Source organism: Dama dama, chromosome 1 (genome assembly GCF_033118175.1).
Source record: "Dama dama isolate Ldn47 chromosome 1, ASM3311817v1, whole genome shotgun sequence".
Classification (NCBI taxonomy): Eukaryota; Metazoa; Chordata; class Mammalia; order Artiodactyla; family Cervidae; genus Dama; species Dama dama.
Window position 1 is genome coordinate 57242216 of NC_083681.1, and position 21208 is coordinate 57263423.

General features: G+C 38.9%; 1 protein-coding gene across 1 annotated transcript; it reads right to left on the minus strand.

Annotated features, from left to right (window-relative positions):
* Positions 1–9873: 9873 nt before the first annotated feature.
* LIN7C (lin-7 homolog C, crumbs cell polarity complex component) lies at positions 9874–20808 on the minus strand. Its single transcript, XM_061151053.1, has 5 exons — positions 20737–20808; positions 17253–17371; positions 16925–16996; positions 14061–14270; positions 9874–13294 (listed from the first exon to the last, which is right to left on the minus strand). The coding sequence occupies exons 1-5, from the start codon at positions 20771–20773 to the stop codon at positions 13139–13141; spliced, it is 594 nt and encodes a 197-aa protein (XP_061007036.1). The 5' UTR covers positions 20774–20808; the 3' UTR covers positions 9874–13138.
* Positions 20809–21208: the final 400 nt, after the last annotated feature.

Here is a 21208-nt window from a genome sequence, read left to right on the forward strand (position 1 = left end):
CTAAGTCTGATTTTCTTTTCCTGGTATTTCCATTTCAAATCTAACCCAAGAAGAGAATGAGAGTCAGTGCAACAATTTCTGAATTACACAACTGCTCATAGATCCCGAGGTCCGAGTAATAATAATCTACTAATCTACATAATCTACTAATGATAAACAAAATGAGGCAAAAAAAAAAAAAATTAAATGAGCATTAAAGCAGCCAGGCATTATCACAGAAAAGTAAAGGGAGATAAATCAGAGTAGAAAACTGTGAAGATTATCACCTAGTCATGCTGAGCATTTGGCCAGGCCAAAGTTTGAACACAGAGTTCAGACATAGAATGTGGTTCCTTTTCACTCCCTCAAAATTCCAAATAGAACTTGAAATATTTTGGAAAGACCGTAACATGAGACAATTATTTCAAAGAACTACATGCAAAGTCTCTGAAACCCATAAAGGACATGGACAGAAAACCAGCACTTGGGGTGGGGTGTGGGGCTGAAGACAGTTCTACTGCTGAAGTGTATCCTCGAAAGCTCTTCCTTGTCTACAAGAATATATATGCGAAGAAATCTAGGAAAGAAAGCAGTGAGAGATTGTAGACTCAAGGAGAAGTTGTGGGAGGAGGTGGAAAGAATACATTCTGTAGATTGTCTTTCTTTTCCTGTTCTGGCTCCTAATGCTGTCTCAAAAAAGACTTCTTGGGTAAACACATCTTAAGTAATTTCCTTTCTTCTTGTCTAACAACAGCTACCATCACTCTCTTCGGATTAAAAGGAGTGGCAATCAGAATGAAAATTTTAACAATCCCAAGGTTTCTGAAAATGTCTTTAAAATAATTTCAAAAATAAAAATTCTGAGAAAATTGCTCTAAAAATTCAGACAACCTACCAACCATCTATAATTCTCAAGATTACCTTGGAAAGAGGCAAAGCAAGGGAGGGTTTGGAGACTGGATTGAGGGGGTTGGACATTAGGGTGATGACAAAAATGCTTTCTTGGGGTCTGGTTGATAAAATCTGGCACTATTTATTACACACTTTTTTTTTTGCCTCAGGTTAGTGTTAAAATATATGAATTCAGTTCATAGAATACATATGAGGAAAGTTAAAAATTTTCAATATGAAAGAGAAAATGGAGGACCTTGAGGTGTTAGGGAAACCCATTATATTCACTTTTCCGGTTTGTTCCTTTTAGTCCAAAATAACACAAACTTGTCAAGCTTTTCAACATTTGTGGGGAGTTTCCCCCCGCAAGGAATAGTTACCATACATCTAACACCTCAGACTCTACTGTCTTCGGGACTGAGCAGTTTCGAACAATTCACAGGTAAGTCAGTTGGAGAAGACTTCAGACATACAAATTCCACCTCCATTGATTCTGATATAGTAGGTCTGGGATGGGGCCTGAGAGTCTCAGTATTTTAAAAGTTCCGACTCTGATGTAACTTGCCACCCAAATTTATGAGTCTCTGCTACAGGATTGTTTGGGTCCTTTGAGAAGCAGACACACATATAGGATTGCTTATGCAAAAGATTCATGAGGGGAAATGTTAGTGAAGAAACATGGGGAGGGAAGTACGGGAGACTTTTAGAGCCCTGAGATCTTATGATGCAAGTTTGACTCCAGGTCAGAGAGGAAAGGAAGGAAGAGTGGTTGGATGAGTCTCTGATGGCGGTGCAGTTTCATCAAAGCTCGGTAAGTCCAATGGGGAGACCCTAAGACCAACTCACCCGTCAGAGGAGTCCCGTGCCTCCTGCCTTAGTTTTTCTGCTGCACTCAGTCATTGACTGGGACCAGCCTCTGGGAGCTATGGTGAAGAACTTCCCAGCAGGACTGTTAGTCAGTTAGTCTCCCTATAGTCAGAGATTGGTAAGGTGCATTTTCTTGGCAGCCTCAAAATAGAAGGTATGATTTGGAGTCCCACCTGTCAAGCAGCTTACAATTCAACTTATAGAATTAAGAAATTTAGGCTTGAAAAGGACCTTAACATCTGTTTAAGCACCTAAGGCTTAAAAATGTTCAACAGCATCTCTGCTTCTTCTGGGTATGTCTAGAGTCAGCATTAGGGCTTCCCTGTTGGCTCAGACAGTAAAGGATCCACCTACAATCCAGAAGACCCTGGGTCCAGAGGATTCCCCTAGACAGAGGCATGGCAACCCACTCCAGTATTCTAGCCTGGAGAACTCCATGGACAGAGGAGCCTGGTGGGCTACAGTCCATGGGGTCGCAAAAAGTTGGACACAACTGAGCGACTAACACCTCACACATGGTCAGGGTATTCACACCCTCATTGGGGGTTGACTCCATCTTTGGATGGTTCTGGCTGTTAGAAAGTTCTGTCTTATGTTGTGCCAAACTTCCTTCTTGATACTTGTGAAATCCTCAGAAATAGAAGGAACTTTGGAGATTACCAGTTAAATCTCATTTACCAGAGAGAAATCAGACCCACAGAGGATAACTGAATTACCAGAGGCAGCATACCTAGTCACCAGCAGAACTGGAGCTAATATCTAGGTCAATTGCTCATTCCACTCTATATTTGGCTTGACAATGTATTGTTAATTTGCAAGGAAAGGAGAACATTAAAAAAAAAGTTTAGTGTCATAGAAAGCAGGTTAATCGCAATACCTCAGTTTTTGATTTATTTAAAGGAAATTACCAGGTGCCTCTGAAATGAATTAAAAAAAAAATCTTTTGGTCACACCTCATGTCATGTGAGATCTTAGTTCCCTAACCCAGGATTGAACCCACACCCTCTGCATTTGAAGTGTGAAATCTTAGCCACCAGGGAAGTCCCTGAAAAAATTTTTCTTTTGATTAAACATGCTGTTTGAATTTGGGTGAAGATAATCAAAAGATGTAAAGCTGAAAATAATTTCCAGCCAACTAAAGTTGTTCATACTTAGTAGAAGGATCAAAACAATGCTGAATCAATTGTAATCCTCTCCCACCCCAGAAAACCTATACTGAATAGTAGATATTTATGTAATTTATTTAGGTTTGTTTTCTTTTAGAATGTGTTTAGAAACTTTTCTTCCCACAAGGCTTTGATTTCATAAAATACATAGAAATACTAATCTGGGGCTTTAAAGAAAAGGTTGAGTACATTTTAAAACTTAGGCCTGATCCCTGGTAGTTCAGCTGGTAAAGAATCCACCAGCAATGTGGGAGACCTGAGTTTGATCCCTGGGTTGGGAAGATCCCCTGGAATAAGAAATGGCAACTTGTCCCAGTTCTCTTCCCTGGAAAATTCCATGGACAGAGGACCCTGGTGGGCAACAGTCCACGGGGTAGCCAAGAGTCATCAGATATGACCGAGTGCTTCACTTCACCAATCTTTAGTTAGCAAGAACTATTAATACTAGAAAATTCTTACATAGTATCAACAGCACTTTGGTGCCACCTTGTGGTAGAACATAAAAAGGTAGGAGGAAGAGGTTCTAGTTACAGAAGGAGGGGGAAAAAGAGGGATGTGTGTGTTAATGACTCCCTTAATCAAAGTATTCATATTATAAAATGTCACATTGAATTTTAAAAATTCAAATTTTGCCAATGTTTGCAATTTTTAAGAATTAATTGTTTAACATGGTTTAAAACTTTGTGTTTTAATTCTGTTTCCAACATTACTTACATGTTTACATGTTTATCTGGCTAGAATGACACCACACTTTCGAGGTTTAACCTCTATCTCTAGTGGTTACTTCTAACTGCTTCCATTGGAAGCACTCACAACATGGGAGATTGGTAAGTGGGAAGAAGGAAGAAGCATTTCTCTCTCATATCTGCCCTTCTGGGGATGGTATCTAGGGCACAAACAAGCTCTGCCCCTGAAGAATGGTCATGATGAGAATTCAGTCATGGTCCAGATGCAGAGGGTTGATGTGGCGAATTTGAGAAGCACGTTTTCTTAAGCCTAAGGTATGTATGCCTGCCCCGTCTTTAACAGAAAGTAGGCTCCTGGAGGCAAGGGCTTTGTGTTTGTTCTCGACTGCACCCCTACCCTCTAGAACGTGACTGGCACAGAAAAGATATTCAATAAATATGTGAAGTAAGAACAAATAAATAATAAAGGTGGTATCTTGGCCCACATCGGCCAGTTCATTTAATTCCTGCCACATTCAGAACCATAGAGGGGAAAAGAAACACTCTTTACTGGGCCCTATCAAAACACGTTTCCCAGATATTTACATGGGTGACTCTTCGGTTCACACCATTCAGGTTCAGATTCATCTCTTCAGAGAGGCGTCTCCTGTCCTCTCTGTAAAATAGCACCACTGTGTTCTTTCACGTCATTCTCTCGGCAAGTATGGATTGGACTGTCTGCCACATGCCAGGCACTGTTCTCAGCTGAGTTTATGGAGGAAACAGAACAGAGGCCTACCTTGCCCTCAAGAAGTTTATGATTTTGCCGAAGTAGTGGGCTGACAAAATAGACAAATACGTCATCAGATTTCAGGCAGAAGGAACATCAAGTGTAAAGGCCTGTCATGTTGAAGAAAGGGAAGGGTTGAAATGGAGAGGGGAAAGAGTGGAGGACTTCAGAGGGAGGCATATAGTATGGACTGGGGGTGTTATGGTGAGGTGCTTAGATTTATATTCTAACTATGGTGGGGAGTCAGTGTTTATGTTAAGGGTAATTTTATAGAAGAGGATCATCAGTACAGAGCAGGTGCTTAAAAATTAATACTAGTACTCAGTCATTGCAAGCATTATGTGAAATACTGTATGGAGGTTGGTGCAGTATAGAAGTTCAAAGGAAAATAAAAAAAACTAGCTGCTTAGATATGGTGGGTCCATGTCTCTCAGCCCACCTCGGACAGCCCAGAGAAAAGGGATGGTAGCATCAATGGTTTTGAACCTCAACGAGTGATTTAATGTTGCTGAGTCTTTTCTCCTTGGCTTTCATCCTTCTTGCCCTCCTGGACTTCTTAACACTGATTACCACCCAAAAGTATGTTGCTTTCTTGTTCCTGGGTGTGTGTGTGTGTGTCTGTGTGTGTGTGTGTGTGTATGACACAGGACTCCAGCTCAAAAAAGAAAAAAAGATATATATGTATGTATAACTGAATCATTTTGCTATACACCTGAAACTGACACAACATTGTACATTAACTTTTTTTTTTTTTTAAGTCGCTCAGTCATGTCCGACTCTTTGAGACCCCATGGACTATATAGTCCATGGAATTCTCCAGACCAGAATACTGGAGTGGGTAGCCTTTCCCTTCTCCAGGCTGTCTTCCCAACCCAGGGATCTAATCCAGGTCTCCTGCAATGCAGGTGGATTCTTTACCAGCTGAGCCACAAGGGAAACCCAAGAATACTGGAGTGGGTAGCCTATCCCTTCTCCAGTGGATCTTCCCAATCCAGGAATCAAACCAGGGGTCTCCTGCATTGCAGGTGGATTCTTTACCAATTGAGCTATCAGGAAAGCCCACATTACTCTATACTTCAATTAAAAGAAAAGCTATTGGGAATTCTCTTGGCAGTCCCAGTGGTTAGGACTCTACACTTTCACTGCCATGGCCCCAGATTCAATCCCTGGTTGGTTAGGAAACTAAGATCCTGCAAGCTGCATGGCTCAGTCAAAAAAAAAAAAAAAAAAATGTGTATAGAATGGGTAAACAAGATCCTACCATATAGCACAGGAACTATATTCAATGTGATAAACCATGATTGAAAAGAATATGAAAATTTTTTACATTTATGTCTGACCGAATCACTTGGTATACAGCAGAAATTAACATTGTAAATTAACTACAATAAGTTTGTCTAAAAATGAATGTAGGGAGGGGGCTTACTTCCCTGGTGGTCCTGTGGCTGACTCTGTTTCTACTGCCGGGGGCAGGAGTTCAATCCGTGGTTGGAGAACCAAGATACCGCATGCCGTGTGGTGTGTCAAAATAGCAAGAATAGGTGAGAAGAAAAAACCAGTTAAAAGTGCACTTGTGGTGCTGTGGAAAAAGTATGGGCTTTGAAAACAAATTTGAGATTGAATCTTGGCCATGTTGATCACTAACTGTATGATTTTGGAAAAACTATTTGAGCTGATTCTGTGAAAGTTACGTGCACCTATCTTAATGCATGCCATCACTGTTATCGTTTTTATATGGTTCCAGGGTAAGTTCTTTTTCTACTTGCAGATTTATGAAAAGTCAGTCAATTCACCAGGGTATACAAGTCACCATATTGTGCTAGGAGATGGGGGAATAAATGTGAACAATACAGTAGTGATCCTTCTTGCTGTCACTGGAACTTAAATTCTAATACGAAAGCATGAGTAAGCACATAATATAAACAAAGAAGGGCTTTTCAGGTGGCTCAGTGGTTAAAAGATCCTCCTGCCAATGCAAGAGACATGAGTTCAAACCCTGGGTCAGGAAGATCCCCTGGAGGAGGAAATGGCAACCCACTCCAGTATTCTTGCCTGGAGAACTCCATGGACAAAGGAGCCTGGCAGGCTACAGTTTGTGGGGTTGCAAAGAGTTGGTCACAACTTAGCAACTGAACAACAATAATAAACAAGGAAACAAAGTGTTGCCATATTAGCAGAGGATGAGGAACCTACCTACCTTTAGATGGAACAGATAGTGACTCCAGCTTATACCTGAATGAGGAGCAGCCAGCCAGGGGAAGAACCAGAGAGTGAGCTTTCCAATGAGGGAACTGGTATGGAATAGAGCAACTGCAATGCTGAGATGAGATGAGATTTGAGAGGAAGGAGGGAATGGATTATGCAAGACCTTTTAAATCATGGCAAGGGATCTGGATTTTATCCTAAGCACAATAGAAAGTTTTAAGGAAAGAACGCAATCAGTTATGACTGAAATAATGCTTTGCATCAGGCATGCATAAGGAGCCAGCACAAACCTTTACGGGGTGAAACACCCCTGGCCAGAGACAAATGCTCATCACATTCCCATCAGAACAAGAGCCATGCAGAAATGCCTCTCTTCAGTGCTGAATATTTTTGCCACTGCAAACTCCTGGAAAGTCCTTGAACTGAGAAAGATACAGCCAATGCAATAACTGGCAACCTAAAATGGGGAAAAACCCAAGTTCTGAGGGGCTGATGAGCCCAGGAGGCCACTTGAGGCACAGGTCAATTACAGATGCATACATGTTTTAAGAAAGCATTTCAACCACAGCAGAGAACCCCTCCCCTCGCTCCCAGAGGCCAGGAGTCTTACCCTTTCTTCACCAAAACCATTTCCAATGAGACCCTCTGACTGTACACAGGAGCCACATTTTGCTTCAGCACCCATTTTCAATAGCGACGCCACCAGAATCTGGGTTCTTATGTATCTGCTTTCCAGGGCTGCCATAATCAAGTACCACATACCAGGTGCCTTAAAGAAATTCACTGTTTCAGTTTTGGAGGCTGGAGTCCCAGATCAAGGTATCCAGAGTCGGTTACTTCTCAGGGCTCAGGCAGAGAACCTGCTCATGCCTCTCCTTGTTTCTGGGGTTAGTTGTATTAACAGAACTATCACCCCAGTCTCTGCCTTCATCTTTCCATGTGTTCTCCCTGTGTGTGTCCAAATTCTCCTTTCCTTATAAGGACACCAGCCATTCTGGAATTGGGCCCACCCCAATCATCACACTTTAATCATTTCTAAAGACCTTATCTCCAAATAAAATCACATTCTGAGGGATTAAGGTGCCAACATATCTTTTGAGGGTAGGGAAAACAGACAATTCAATCCATAATATAACACAAAGTCAAAAGTTAGCATCTAAACTCTGGGTTCAATGTACATCAAATAAGAGATACCAGAAATAAAAATTTTCCTAGGGCTATTTCATGCTTTCAGTTTGCACTTCCTTGCCAAATAAAAACAAAATTAAAGGTTTGAGTTTTTGTTACTCTCTGATGAAATGCAGTAACTGTCACATAAAGGGACTCATGTGTCACCAATGGCTACAATTTTTTAATCTGATTGTTTAGAACAATTCTGGAGAGACTTAGAATCCTTCCAAGCTTTCTCTCCTAAACTTCTAAAAGGACCAAATCAGATCCTGACTGTGTCCAAAACACACGTTTTTATAGCTGATAAGAATCAGGAGAGCTTACACACAACTTGTTGGTGTGAAGTGCTTGTGCTTTTTAAAATATATTTAAATCAAAATAAAGTTGACAAATGGAATCTGTATGAATTTACTTTTGCTCTGTATATAAAGTCCTAAATATTTCATCAGGCTTTTTGCCAACAAAGAAATAAATGTAAAAAAAAATCTGGGTCACCACTTCATCATATTAAAGGTAGAATAATCAATGATAATGAACATAACAAAACCAGAATTTAAAAATTTATAGAGAACGCTATTCTGGTCTACTGAAATTTTGAAGAAATTGAGGGCTAACAATGTGTTCACTGTACCCTCAATTGCCCGTATATTTTTATGCCTTTAAAAAGTTCACTACGGTGAATTATGCCTTGTGTTGTCTGAGGCCCATTCCAGCAATTCATTTATCTTCAGGTCATATCCTCCCTACAAATTGCTTTTCTGATTAACAAATCTCTTACTGGGACTTATTTCTTATAAGTTTCATTCTGAATGTGACCTCAACCCTACATCCCCCAAACTCCACTTTATTTTAGAATTCCGAGTTTCTTTGATCAGAGTGAAATCTGAAAATCCTGTAAATCTTGTTTACTTTCAAGCATAATTTAAAGGTTAGTTATCTAATCTTCCAGGCATCAAAAATAGGAACTCGCTGGACTCCCCTGGTGGTCCAATGGTTAAGAATCCACATGCTAATGCAGGGCATACAGGTTTGATCCCTGGTCTGATCAGATCCTGGTCCTGGTCCTTTGATCCCTGGTCCCACATGCTGAGAACTAAGCCCGGGCACCACAACTCCTGAGCCGGTGCTCTAGAGCCCACGTTCCACAAGAGAAGCCACCAAAATGAAAAGCCTGCGCACTGCAGCCAGGATCAGTCCCTGCTCTTGGAAACTACACAAAGCCTGCGCGCAGGCAATGAACGAGCAACCGAAAGTAAAAAATAAGAACTTGCTAATTTTAATTATTTGGCCAAAAAACCATAATTAGCCTCCAACTAATAAAAATAAATGAAAAAAAAAAAATTTATTTGGCCACAATGTCTCCCTTTAGCTAGATAAGGCCCTAAAGCTGTCATACACAAAAGTAACAGCAAACAGAAACAGCACTTACTATGCAGGCCCTTTTCTAAGGGCCTTACAGGTCACAATACGACACAGGCATCCTCCTACACAGACAGATGAAGGAACTGATAAGGCACAGAGCGGTAACCTGCAGAAGGTTACAGTCGTGGTCAATCTACAATTCCAATCAGGGTTGTCAGGCTCTAGATTCTGTGCTTCAATCACATGCCAGACAGCCTCTCTTAAAATAATACAACAGAATCTTTATTCTCTCCAGTTATATTTTAGGAAAGGCAAAGCAAAATGTAGGAATTTTAAGTTTCATTCCAGCAACCACCTGAGTATGCTTTTACCTCCTTTACGTTATTGTATATATATCTTTCGGAAACACAATGATTGTGTAGTTACATCATTTTTTTTTAAATCCAAAGAACAAAAATATAACTAATATAAATTTATTTTAATAAGCCCTAGAATCACAATTGATAAATGAAGTCACCCACTGAAAAAGTGTTAAATCTATTTTGGCTACTATATTCCTTTACTTCAAACTTAAAGTAGAAGCATATTGTTTATTGATGCTTTTAAAAACTATATCCATATACAAATTAGTCTGGAAGTTCTTGAAAATTAATGAACAAGCACTTTTCCACTATTTCATCATTACAGAACTACAACAACCTTTGAAGAAACACTATTAGTGACATTTTGGACAATAAAAAGTATAAAACCAGACTGTTAACAAAGGAACAACAAAATATAAGTTAGAAAATTCATAAATGTACATTTATTCAGGAAATACAATTACTAGAGTCCTTGATATTTCAATGATCATTCCACATAATAAAATATTCACAACACATAGTCTTGTAAGTCTACACCAAGTCATGCTGACATTCTTTTCAGATAAGCCATAGCCATTTCTTCTATTAGATGCTATAATATCCACTTATATTGTAAACAAAGTACTTGAGCCAAACTATTTAAGTACTTGAGCAAAGCAACTTTCAAAAATTTAGAAGAGGAAGACAACGATTTAAAAAAAAACACATCTGAATCATCAAACCCCAAAGAATGAGGCCACTGTAACCTAGTGTTATACTAATGGATAAAATGGCCATATTAAGACAGTTTGTAATTATCAATGAAAATATTATTAAATATCATCTGCAATTTTTAAACATGCTTTCTCAAATAACAGACATTTATTTTTGAAAGTTTTAAAGGCAAAGAGGGCAGAAAGGTGACAGACATTAAAAACTTACATTCAAAATACTAGCAGATTTTATTTAAAAAAAGAAAGAAAAAGTTAAGCTGTAGTTACTTCCCCATTAAGGAATGCCAAGTACCTTTTATTCCTAAAGAGATGATTACGAAATATAACTGACCCTTACATGTGTAGCTATTTAGTAGTAGCTGTAAACTGAATTATTCTGACGCTTCCAAACAGAGTCCAGTGTAATGAAACCATGTTATAAAGGGGGAAACAAGTGGTCCTCAACCCTAGATATCCTTTAGAACCATTTGGAAAGCTTTGAAAAAATAAGCATCTGGCCCCACCTCAGAAATTACAATTTAGTTGGTATGGGGTAGGACTCAAGTGTCATTACCTTTTTGAAGGCCTGCAGGGTGTTCTAACATGCAGCTAAGGTTGAGAATCACTAAGTCAACTCATTTTGAAATACCAAGAAAATAAACGGAAACTGGGGAGGGAAGATAACTTATATTTATAATTTATAAATCAAATACCTATTATTTACTTACGATGTCTTAGTTATGTTCATAAACCATACATTTGTAAGATGAAAACTCCCCTCATTTCCTCATTATACTAAACCACTATCATACATCTTTGCCACTGAATGACTGCATTTTTCTATGGTCATGATTTAAAATTCTGGGATACACTATGAAAACTGCATTAAAGAAAATAAACTACTGCTACTCATGCTCAACAGGAGCAGGCAAAACTACTGTATTTGGCTCTTTTAAGCTATCCATATTTTAAAAATTATAAATAAGTGCCAACCCACACAAAGAACAGATTGTGGATTACTGTAGAAGAAACAAAAAATAGCTTACTCAACTTACTAAGTTTCAACACCAAAAAAGATTTAACTTGGCTGAAAGTTCTGAAACAGCTGAGATACTGAACCAGGAAGCTATAATTTATAATGAAATGTTGACACACCCTTAAAAGCTACTGCAGCTGTAGCAATACTAAAATAAGATTTCTTCAGGGTTTACTTACCCTGTAATGCAAGAATACAAGCACAACAATAATATTAGTTTTTATATGCACCGATACCTCTCTTTAACATATAAAGCTCTACAACAAATACCTCTAATAATTTTACATTTAAATTAAGTCCATAATTCTTCTACCCTACTTTGGTCTCAACATTTTAAAAACATCAATTAATTTTGGAAATATACAATTCAACAACATGATCCTATCAATAACAAGCACGTTTTGTAGTGGACTAAAGACACATTCAACCATGCAATCCAGTGTTCAATACCTAAAAGATAAATAACAATGCTGATTGATTTTAATTCTGAAATCACTGAAAACTGGAATAATCTTTTTAAGACTCACAGTGCTCACAAACATGCAGAAAAAGATACACATTTCTATTCTTCCTGAAGGAATGTCACAAAATGCCCACTCTTTACACAGGGTTGATAATTATTCTAAAGTCCTTATATATTTCAATCCATTATTTTCTTTCTAGCACCTGTCACTTAAAATTTTTAAAAGCCAAATGTTCCTGTAAGTTGTGTCTGAATATGTTCCTTAACTCTTAATTTTTGCCTTTAAAAAGACTTCAGTCACAGTCATCCACCGATAGCTGCCTTTCAGTAAAACAGTGACATCCAGTGGACAAATGCAAGTATCTCAGAATTCTCATCATTACATTTCAATCATAAGAATCACGACTTTAATCTAACAATTTTAATGTGAATGAGTTCTTACTCATTTTCACAAAGTGTATGCAGATTCTTATGAAATGCATCACATCATAATTTCTATGTATCTTAACCATATCTTTCTTTTTCTTACTTAGTATCAATTCTTTAAATTGAGCTATAACTCTTGAGGCTGGTGAGGTTAAAGGTATTATTTTTTCTCCTTTGCTATATCCCATCACAAACCAACTGGCTTATCTCTAGGAATGGAAGGATGAAAAATAAGATATATTTAAATAACAATGAATAGCATTAAAAAAATTTGCAAAAGAAACCTAAACCTTTTTTGCATTTGTAATTTATGATATAGTTGAATATAAACAGAAAGATGTAATCAGTAATGCAAACAATCAAATTACATTCTCTTGCCTCACTGCTCAAATATTATGAAAGAATACATATTTTAGCAATGATTGTATCAGTGTTTAAAAACTTTTATAAATCAGTACAAACAAATATTCTTTATATATTATGTTTAAATAAAAGTAAAAATCTTCCACTGTGCTGAGTTATAATTTACCATTGATTATATTATGTGTGTGTTTCAAATATAAAACACAGCAGTGATGTTAACAATGAATTGATAGTGTAATGAACTGCTGAGACTGTTACGTGTAATTTCTTGGAAAAGCATAAAGAAATGTTACAGGTTAAAAAAAAAAAAAGAATGGAGAACTGTTCTTTTTAAATAAGCAAATAAAGAAAACCTTTTTTCCTAAAAAAAGATTTAAGAATGTAAAAGTACATTTTAATATTAAAAAAGCATTTTTAAAAATCTATAACAACTTTATGACAAAATCTGCATTTGTTGAAAAAGGCCTGTAAAAACAGCAGGACAGAACTGCCCTCATTACCTTTTTACTTTTTCTAGTCAGAAAAAAGTGTATGCATCTCTGGAACCATAAATGATGTTAAAATAGGTATTTATAAAATGGCAAGGAGGATTTCACGGGAAGTTTGTTGTTTTTACAATCATTGGCATTGTGGCCATCAGTAGGTCACAAGTAAAACTTCTCTAGCTAAAAGCAAAATGGAATAGAAAGGTTTTAACTGCATTAGGTCTGTTGCCTGCGTTTTGCTGATCGCATTTTTTCAAAGCGTGATTCCATTTCTTCCAAGACCTTGGGTGTGTACCGCACTACTAATTTAACCTTTCCTTGAGCTGCTTTCAGCAGTTCTACAGCTTTTTCATGATGCTCTCCTTCAACACTCTACGAAAAAACAAACCACAGACAGAAACACAATTAATATCTATGTTTTGTACGTTAAACTCGAAATGAAAAACGTTTAAAACACATACAAATAAAAAAATTTTAATGTTACAGCATTTCAAACTATAAACCTATGAAGTAGTCCTGCTTTGTCACTTTAATCAGTGTAAAATTGTCTGCTAAATCATATTCTGTCTGCAGTCCAGGAACTGGTTTTTAAGTTCTAAATACCTAGCATATCAACCTACATGCCCTATTATCTCAATAGGTCAGAAGTAAATCAAGCCATTGCTATTTGATAAAGTTAAACTGAGGAGAGGCTTTCGATTTAATGTACTACCTTAACTACTAAAGAGCTTAGTAACTTCATAAAAATCACACTAAGCACTGCTAAGTTACATTGGAAAGAAGCAAAACACACACAAAGTGCTTCAAAAAGTATCACTTCACTAAAGAGCAGTGCCTAAGAGTCTTCCAAGAGGTTTCTAAACTACAAAGCTTCTTGGTCTTTCCCTGCATGTTCTGTTTCTGACTTTCCGGTAAAGAATCTGCCTGCAATGCAGGAGACCTGGGTTCGATCCCTGGGTTGGGAAGATCTCCTGGAAGAGGGCATGGCCACCCACTCCAGTACTCTTGCCTGGAGAATCCCCATGGACAGAGGAGTGTGGCAGGCTACAGTCCATGGGGGTCACAGAGTCAGGCACAACTGTTTCTATAACTCAAATACACCCCCAAGTGGTCAAGTAGAAATAAAATGCATCCCTACCACTCCATTAACAGAAAGGAGCTGATCTCCTCGCTTGAGGCCCCCATGTCTATCAGCAATTCCACCTGGAATTATTCGAGAGATATAGATTGGAGAGTTTTGCTCTTTGCCTCCCATAATATTGAACCCAAGGCCTTCTTCTGTTTTTGGTAGCTCAACAACTCGAGGATGAGAATGCCCTTCGCTGGCAGCAAACGCAGCAACGGTAGCCTGAAAGAAAATTTTATATATTTAAAAAAAATAGGACCTTTGTTTACTTCACTCTTTTGTCCCTTTTTAAAAACCACTTTTCCTTCTTTCTTTTTTAAATTATGAGGGTATGGTAACACATTTACAGCAGATTTGAAAAATATGGAACCAAGTTACATACAGTCTCACTATATATTTTTTAAGTAGATTAAGATTTTTAGTTGAAGTTTCAATATCAAACTCTCAAAAACTAATAGAATGATAGAAAAGTAGGAGATAGTAGACCTGAAAAGCACTATGAATGGATTGAACATAATTAAGATTTATACAATTTTCACACAATAGCAGAATATAAATTCAAGTTTCCATAGACTATAAACCAGTAGACAGCTGAAACATATCCAGGGACATAAAACAAAATACAAAAATTTCATGGTCTAAAGGTACTGAAATCATAAGAGTGTGTTCTCTTATCACCATGGAATCACAGTGATACTGATAATTAGAAATCAGTATCAAATTAAAAACCACTTTTGAAGTAAGTATTTTGATGTCTGAATGTCCACAAATTTACTGACAGTGAAGGTAAGCTAAGTAGATAGTGTTTTTAAGAGGACGACTGGAAAGCTTCCTCTGGGATTATGCAGTGTTGAGGTCGTTCAGGTCACTCCCGGTCCCGCCCGTGCCCAGAACTGCTGTGCAGTGCCTGGCAAGCAGGCCTCGCCGGGGATGAACTGTGCACGCTAACAGGAAGAACCCACCCTCGGGGCTGGTCGGCCTGGTACGCTCAGGGGTGTGGGCTGGCACAACCCGGGTGACCTGAATGCAGCAGGCGCCCTTTCACGCAGTCACTCTGGCTGCCGTGCCACTCGCACTGTGTATGAACCCGTACAGAGCCGCATCTTTCAAATCTAGACCAATTCAGAGGAATTCTAACACAAGGCTGAGGATTCAGGTTTCATTTTGCTTTTAAATGTAATTCAGTAATCTGGTACTATTTTTTACTATTAGATCAGGGTATATGAGAAACATGGGAACGAAGAGAGAAAATCAAGATTTGCTGAATACTCTAAGCTCTTAAAGAGGCTTCATTTTATAGATAATGGAACTAAGGCTCAGAAGTTCAGGAGGCTGTGAAAGTCAGGAATTAAACCCAAGTTTTAATTGTTTTTTCCTACTCGGTCAAACAATACCCACATGACTCAACAGAGAATCCAATATTGCCTTTTGTGAATCAGTTAACTATCAATGAATAGTTACCTGCTAATGACTAGTTTCAGTGTAAGTCACCTACTACTGACAGTAACTTATTCTAACCACATGTGATGAGACGGCTAGATAGCATCATGGCTTCAAAGGACATGAATCTGAGTAAACTCCAGGAGATTGAGGAGGACAGAGACGCCTGGCATGTTACAGTCCATGGGGTTGTAAAGAGTCAGACACAAATGACTGACTGAACCACCACCACCACAGATGATGGACAGAGATCAGTGCTTGAATTATTTGAGGAAAACACTGGTACAGAAAAATACATAAAACCTGCTCCCTGTAGCTCTGAGGAGGTAACCTGCTATTTGCAGAGAGTTAAGGTTAAGTGAATGGCAACATAGGGGAGTACCTCAGATCTACCATTTACTATTTGTGTGATTTGAAGCAAGTAATCGAATTTGATGCTTCCTCACCAATAAAATGAGACTAATAATCCATACCTCAGAATTTTGATGAATATTTACATAATGATATATATATTACCTGGTCCCATCACCTCATGGGAAATAGATGGGGAGACAGTGGAAACAATGTCAGACCTTTTTTGGGCTCCAGAATCACTGCAGATGGTGACTGCAGCCATGAAATTAAAAGATGCTTACTCCTCTGAAGGAAAGTTATGACCAACCTAGATAGCATATTAAAAGTCAGAGACATTATCTTGCCAACAAAGGTCCGTTTGGTCAAGGCTATGGTTTTTCCAGTGGTCATATATGGATGAGAGAGTTGGACTGTGAAGAAAACTGAGCGCCGAAAAATTGATGCTTTTGAACTGTGGTGTTGGAGAAGACTCTTGAGAGTCCCTTGGACTGCAAGGAGATCCAACCAGTGCATCGTGAAGGAGATAAGTCCTGGGTGTTCATTGGAAGGACTGATGCTGAAGCTGAAACTCCAGTGCTCTGGCCACCGCATGCAAAGAGTTGACTCACTGGAAAAGACCCTGATGCTGGGAGGGATTGGGGTCAGGAGGAGAAGGGGACGACAGAGGATGAGATGGCTGGATGGCATCACCGACTTGATGGGCATGAGTCTGAGTAAACTCCAGGAGTTTGTGATGGACAGGGAGGCCTGGCTTGCTGCAATTCATGGGGTCGCAAAGAGTCGGACATGGCTGAGTGACTGAACTTCAGAACTGAACTGATATATATTACCTACAGCAACCACATATTATATATATGTATTATTTGTGTGTAAATATATTTTAATGTATCATCTAGACTGCATAAAATGTGTTTTGTAAAGCCAATTAAAAAGTCCTGCTTTTTAGTAATTGAGTTTAGTGTGGCTTGAAAGGCACTATTTGTTAGTTTTTAAAATAAGTCTATTATGAAACTAATAACTTCACATTTTAAACCTCTAATTTGTGATGAATCCTCTCACTTTCAGTAAATGAAAAAACGTACCTTCGCAGTTGCATTAGCTCTCACTTCAGGACTGCTACTGATGTCCACAGTCTCATAGACATGTTCATATACCTGCAAAACCCAAAGTTATCACTGTGATTTTAAATCTCAAAATATAACACGCTTGAGTTCTTTTTAAAGTTAATGAATGTGTCAAAATTTCAGAAAAAGTTATGCATCTTTATACCACGTTTTTCTGTTAGAAATTCCAAAAATGAGAGGGGTGGGTTCTAAAGTTAACTTTAAGAAACTACAAACCCAAATTGCAGAATGTTATCTTACCCTAAATAATGCAAGTTTATAGTCAATTTTAATCCCATTTACTTACCTCTCTTACAGCATTGCAGAATTCACTCTGAAGGACTCTTTGTAGAGCCTGAAGTTTCTGTGGTGGTACCTCTCCACTTCTTTGCAGTTTTTCCAACAATTCAATTGCTCTACAAATATCTAGAGTTAAACAAACACACACCGATAGATAATTTTCTCTAAATGCCTCTGTAACAGCGCAGCATTAGGATTTATTCCTCAATGGCTAACAAAAAATATATAGAACACAGAGGAAAAAAGCCTAAGAGTATGAGCTTGTGTGTATGGGGGTTCATTTTACAGCAGATTAGGAAGAAAAACTGATGCTGAACATGCATAAAATCTGAAAAACCATATCTTTAAGAGACACAGGAAAACAAATATAAAGTCCTAAACGTCACAGGAAAGAACTGGAGCTCAAATGTGACAGACACATGAACACTGTAGTACTTCAGAAAAGCTGACAGCATTATCAGAAGCTACTCAGTCAATAAAAATTTACCTATCATCAATAGTAACCAAAGTGCTGAGCAGTATAAAATGCCATGTGCTAATGAAGTCACTATTTCCCAAAAGAAAACTTAATATATATGTACCTACAAAAACTCTTCAATAACATGTGCAGTTAGTTACTGGCAGCAACACAATTTAAAACAATACTACAAATGAGTAAAATTAACTGGTCTGCTTTCAACTTAGGATCATCACACAGTGTTTTAATTAAGACAAGCTCAGTCAAATACATGTTTACAAAATACAAAGCAATTAGTTTGTAAGTCTGGTATCAGTAACAGCTGGGTGATCTTGGGCAAGTAACTTAAACTCCTTGTGTCTGTTTTCCACTATAAAATGGAAACAACAGTATCTCCCTTATAAGAATTACATGACCAATGAAACAAAAAAACATGGTAAGGGCCTGGCATGTGGCAAGCATAAATGTTATGTTACATTAGCACCAATTAATAAGAAACATTAAGATGTTCTACACTTTTATAGACATATATTAAGCATGTTAGGCAGTTCTCATTGGGAGTGTCAGGAAAAGTGTTTTACAAATTAAGAAACTTTTACAAGATTCATCATGTTTCATACTATTTCTCCCCTGATTTTTTTTTTTAACAGTGTTTGTACCACAGGGGGCTAGAGTACTTATTATTCTAAAGTTCCTTCCCTCCTTTTGTATTAAGCGGAAGAAATTCCAAATTTTCTATTATACTAGAGGATTGGAACTCTTCTCTTTATAGAATCAGTATAGCTGTCTTTGTTTGCAACTGGAAAATTAGGAATAAATGTAGTGAAGCAAGAAGTAGATTTTTCAATTTCAGGTAATAGAAGCTCACTGCTGCTAAGTCACTTCAGTCGCGTCCGACTCTGCACAACCCCATAGATGGCAGCCCACCAGGCTCCCCCGTCCCTGTGAGTCTCCAGGCAAGAACACTGGAGTGGATTGCCATTTCCTTCTCCAAGGCATGAAAGTGAAAAGTGAAAGTGAAGTTGCTCAGTTGTGTCCGACTCTTCACGACCCCATGGACTGCAGCCTACCAGGCTCCTCCATCCATGGGATTTTCCAGGCAAGAGTACTGGAGTGGGGTGCCATTGCCTTCTCCGAATAGAAGCTTAAACTGATGTTAATCCAATGCAGTGGAAAAAAACTTTCCCCTTTCTCATCTCCCACCATCAGAATAGCTGGTGAATGCGGAGTGCTGGTTCATCAAATATTCTGACCTACAAAATTATAATATACAAGCTATATGAAAATTTCCAACTAACAAAAAATTGAAAAAGTAAAATAGTCTTTACCGAACCTAAACTGTACCCAGTATGTTCTCAAATGTGTTCCACTAAATCTTGTTTCAATGTCTGTGAAGGCATTCAGGATCTTGATCATATGAACTAATTTTATACTATAGGATTGCTGGGAGAGCTTCTTAATAGAATCTGTTAAACAGAATGCTAAGTCAGAATCAGAGTGGATGTAATCTTTCTTATCCTACTAAATGGCATCCACTAATAGCTTATCCTCAGGTTCTAAGCACTCTTACTGTGCAACTGAAATGAACTCTGAAACAGGAGAAAACAAAAAGTCATGACTACCAAAACTAAATGCCAGAGGTGAAGCTTCACATTTTGTACTGCACTTAACAATACAAAAGACTGCCAACATGCTAGAATTCTACAACTAGTTTTCAAAGAAAAACACCTACTCCAGTTAACACCAGACAAATCTGTTCCCATCTACAAAGCACAGTGTCATTGTGCTTGGAAGAACATGTCACAGTCTTAGGCCTAACTTAGCAAATCTTCCCAGAGTAAGCTGCTACTCTGTCAAAAGGATACTTTAATTAATGGTCTGGTGGGCTGGAGGAAAACATTACTTGTAAAGAGACTTACAAATAGTGAATACCACAAGGAATAAATAATGTTAAGTGTGCATGGGTCTGTGTAAAGGTATGAGGAAAGACTCCAAAATTCAATTCTAAAAATGTACCTCTTTTTAGAGCAGAAGCTACTTAAATATTCAGACTGTAAATGCAAATGTTAATATTTACAAGATACTGTCAATCTCCATCTTATACTTTGTTTACTACTAGTACTCGAAATGTCTAGTTTTACTTTTTGACTCTTACTGATGACTTCTAATGCAGGTGCCAAGAGTATACTTGAAATTATATGAAATAAAGAATTTGGGGAAGAGTGGAATGCTAAAAAACTGCAACAGTACGCTTTTAGGCTCATAGTCTTTTACTTCACTGGCTTTTCGGTTTTTAACTACTTAGCAGAACAGGTTTTATTTTCCTTGACAGCCTGCTCTAAAAAGCAAGCAATCAACCAGTTAGCAATCTTAGGATTTGTAATGAAGAATGCTGCTGCACTTTAACGTAATTTACAATTACTATTCTTTCTAGTTGTGCAACCTTCTTTCCAGGACCACAGCAGAAGGATTGTTTATAAAGCACCTTCTCCGTACCCGGAGGGGCACCACAGTCAGGAAATATCCCCAATATGTATACAAGCGAGGTTGTGGTGGAAGTAATGATGGCATTTGTGCCTAAATAAGAGGGGGTTTGGTGGGAACGCGCTGCTTGTCCCGGCTGGGTGAGTGAAGGCGGGGACACCGTGTATGAACGCGTCAATACGGGCAGGGCGGGTAGTCTGCCCGAACTGGGCGTGGGATATTTGCTCAGCTTGACACGTCTCTGAACGCAAAGTAGGCCGTAACAACCCAGGGAGCGGGTATACAGTGTGTGTCTGCGAATGCAGACAGGTGGTGGTGAGCTATGCTGTACTCCAGGACAGTCCATGTGAACACAAAGGGGGTCTCAGGATCAGTCAAGAGCGTCCAGCCCCCTCCCCAGGCCCGGCGCATCGACATCTGTGGCCACAGGCGCCAGAGCGAGGGAAAGCCTGGTTCGGGGTCTCGGAGCTTGGTCCACTCGCCCCCTTGGACGACAAGGCACTCCCCTACCTCCTCCGCCCACGTCGGTCCCAGGCTCGGCCCCACTCACCCCTCTCCAGTCGCACAGGTTCCCCCAGGGCCGCCATCTTCTCTCTCTGCCTGCAGACCCACAGGAAGTGACGACAGAGGGGCTGCGGTGGAGGGGCGGAGCCTAGCGGAGCCGGGAGCAGGGCCGTCCAGTATCGCGAGAGCGGGAGAGGTGGCTCTGGGCCTCGTCGAGTTTTCCCGAGGTAGAGAATGGGTGGGCTTCCCAGGCTAATCTTGTGTTGCACTTCAGTAGTCTTAAGATTCTGAAATCCATCGGCCAGGTATAGTTGAAAAGAGTTCCTTTCCCGGCTCTTGCCCCATTCCTGGGGATTCGAGCCATTTTCTTTTCCCTTGGAACCCTTGGTTTCACAAGGTAGAGTCTGGACTCTAGTTCCAGCTTGACTGTTCGGGGCTCTGTGAGCTTGGAGTGCTCACTTATCGGGTTTTTTTTTGTTTTTTTTTTTTTGGCCTCAGTTTATCCCTCTGTCCTACAT

Bases quoted from the DNA above. Each gene is read 5' to 3' on its own strand.
- LIN7C (XM_061151053.1), bottom strand. From the start codon at position 20,773: ATGGCGGCCCTGGGGGAACCTGTGCGACTGGAGAGGG. The intron at 17,372-20,736 runs GTGAGTGGGGCC...GTTTAACTCTAG, and splicing joins ACCTGTGCGACTGGAGAGGG to ATATTTGTAGAGCAATTGAA. The intron at 16,997-17,252 runs GTAAGTAAATGG...TGGGTTTTGCAG, and splicing joins TCTGCAATGCTGTAAGAGAG to GTATATGAACATGTCTATGA.